The sequence below is a fragment of the Piliocolobus tephrosceles genome, chromosome 7, assembly GCF_002776525.5.
Source record: "Piliocolobus tephrosceles isolate RC106 chromosome 7, ASM277652v3, whole genome shotgun sequence".
Taxonomy (NCBI): Eukaryota; Metazoa; Chordata; class Mammalia; order Primates; family Cercopithecidae; genus Piliocolobus; species Piliocolobus tephrosceles.
In genome coordinates this window covers 47,496,542-47,498,551 of record NC_045440.1, presented here as the reverse complement: position 1 = coordinate 47,498,551, position 2,010 = coordinate 47,496,542, and the positions used below count along the sequence as shown (strand labels likewise).

Below are 2,010 nucleotides of genomic sequence, written 5' to 3'. Positions count from 1 at the left end.
GAGGCGGAGCTTGCAGTGAGCTGAGATCTGGCCACTGCACTCCAGCCTGGGCGACAGAGCGAGACTCCGTCTCAAAAAAAAAAAATACAAAAATTAGCCTGGCGTGGTGGCACGCGCCTGTAATCCCAGCTACTTGGGAGGCTGAGGCAGAAGAATCGCTTGAACCTGGGAGGTGGAGCTCGCAGTGAGCCCAGATCACACCACTGCATTTGAGCCTGGGCAACAGGGTGAGAATCTGACTCAAAAAAAAAAAAAAAAAGAAGAAGAAGAAAAAGGCAGATCATACATGTTAACATTTTTAAATGTAAAGTAAAACTTAACATTTTCAACATTTTTGAAATGGTCTAATGTCTAAAACCCCAACGTTAATACTTGTGTGCTCACAGGAAAGCAAACATTGTATTCAGTAGGAAAGAGGAGTTGAACAGCTTATCTAAGAAACCACTTGTTCTTCAATTAGCTTTCATCTTGCTCTGGTCTTTTATTTTGTTTGCACTGCAGTTTCCTCATACATAATAAAAAGATAACACGTATTCAGTCAGGTAAGAACGATCCTCTCTCTCTTAAGGAGCAACCGTCCTCTCCTCCCCAACCCATGTCAAGGAGAGTCCAAGGGAATGGGACCCCTACTCTGATCCAGGTCACCTCTTGGCCTGACCCATCTTCGGTGCCGGAGGTTGACACCCGCCCACCTTGGGCCTCCTCGCCTCCCTCCCGTAGAGCCTTCAGCCTACAACTCGGACCTGCGCCCGCCGCACCCTACGGGTGCGCCCGCGTGGGAGCCACCCCGCCCCCAGCCCGCCGGCGCGCGGCCGACGCGCGAGCACGACCCGCCAACCCGACGGCCGCCTGGGGCCTCGGCGCCGGTCCCACCCGGTCCCAGGCTACGCTCCGCGGAGAGCGCGGCATTCGAGACAGCGCACTCGGGCTTCTCCCGCACGGTCAGCGCTCGGCCGCCAGCAGCAGGCTGAGGGGCAGAGCCGGGTAGGAGCAGAAAATCAGGCAGCCCGGCCCGGGAACCGACCTGTGGAGACCGCCATCTTCTCCTGCAGCCCGACGCAGCCGCCCGCACGCACGCACGAACCGTCGCGCGTCACTTCCGGGAGCGCGCTGCCCTACACGCGTCATAGCGTACTCCGCCCCTGGCTGGCGCCGGGCTAGCCAAGCCCTGACTGTGAGCACGTGGGCCGAGGGGTCGCGGGGCCTCGCTGCTGTCTCCGCAATTCCCTTTGACTCCGCTCTCAAAATGAAACGCTAAAGAATAAGTTCATGAGGGCCGGCACGGTGACTCACGCCTGTAATCCCAGCACTTTGGGAGGCCGAGGCGATCGGATCACCTGAGGTCAGGAGTGTGAAACCAGCCTGGCCAACATGGCGAAAGCTCGTCTCTACCAAAAATACAAAAATTAACCGGGCGTGGTGGCGCGCGCCTGTAATCTCAGCTATTCGGGAGGCTGAGGCACGAGAATCGCTTGAACCAGGGAGGCGGAGGTTGCAATGAGCCGCGATTGCACCACTGCACTCCAGCCTGGGCGACAGAGCGAGACTCTGCCTCAAAAAAATAAAAATAAAAATAAGTGGGCATTGACAGATTTGCGTTGATAAATGATTCAAAAGAGTTGGACGATAAATTTGAACAGCTAGGGATGCTGAGGTGGGAGGGTCACTTGAGCCCTAGAGGTGAGGCTGCAGTGAGCAGAAATCGCTGCACTCTGGCCTGGGCAACAGAGGGAGACTCTGTTTAAAAAAAAGAAAGAAATGGCCGGGCGCGGTGGCTCAAGCCTGTAATCCCAGCACTTTGGGAGGCCGAGACGGGCGGATCACAAGGTCAGGAGATCGAGACCATCCTGGCTAACACGGTGAAACCCCGTCTCTACTAAAATACAAAAAAAAATTAGCTGGGCGTGTTGGCGGGCGCCTGTAGTCCCAGCTACTGGGGAGGCTGAGGCAGGAGAATGGCGTGAACCCAGGAGGCGGAGCTTGCAGTGAGCTGAGATCCGGCCACTGCAC

The 2,010-nt window shown here is 56.1% G+C and overlaps 1 protein-coding gene across 1 annotated transcript in view; it reads right to left on the bottom strand.

Moving 5' to 3' along the window:
• LOC111525269 (ubiquitin-conjugating enzyme E2 variant 2) overlaps positions 1-1,095 on the bottom strand; it is a 60,073-nt gene extending 58,978 nt beyond the window's left edge. The window contains exon 1 of the mRNA XM_023190593.3: positions 1,025-1,095. Within this exon, the coding sequence (XP_023046361.1) occupies positions 1,025-1,040 (16 nt within the window). The 5' untranslated portion in view covers positions 1,041-1,095. The remainder of the gene's footprint in view (positions 1-1,024) is intronic.
• Positions 1,096-2,010: the final 915 nt, after the last annotated feature.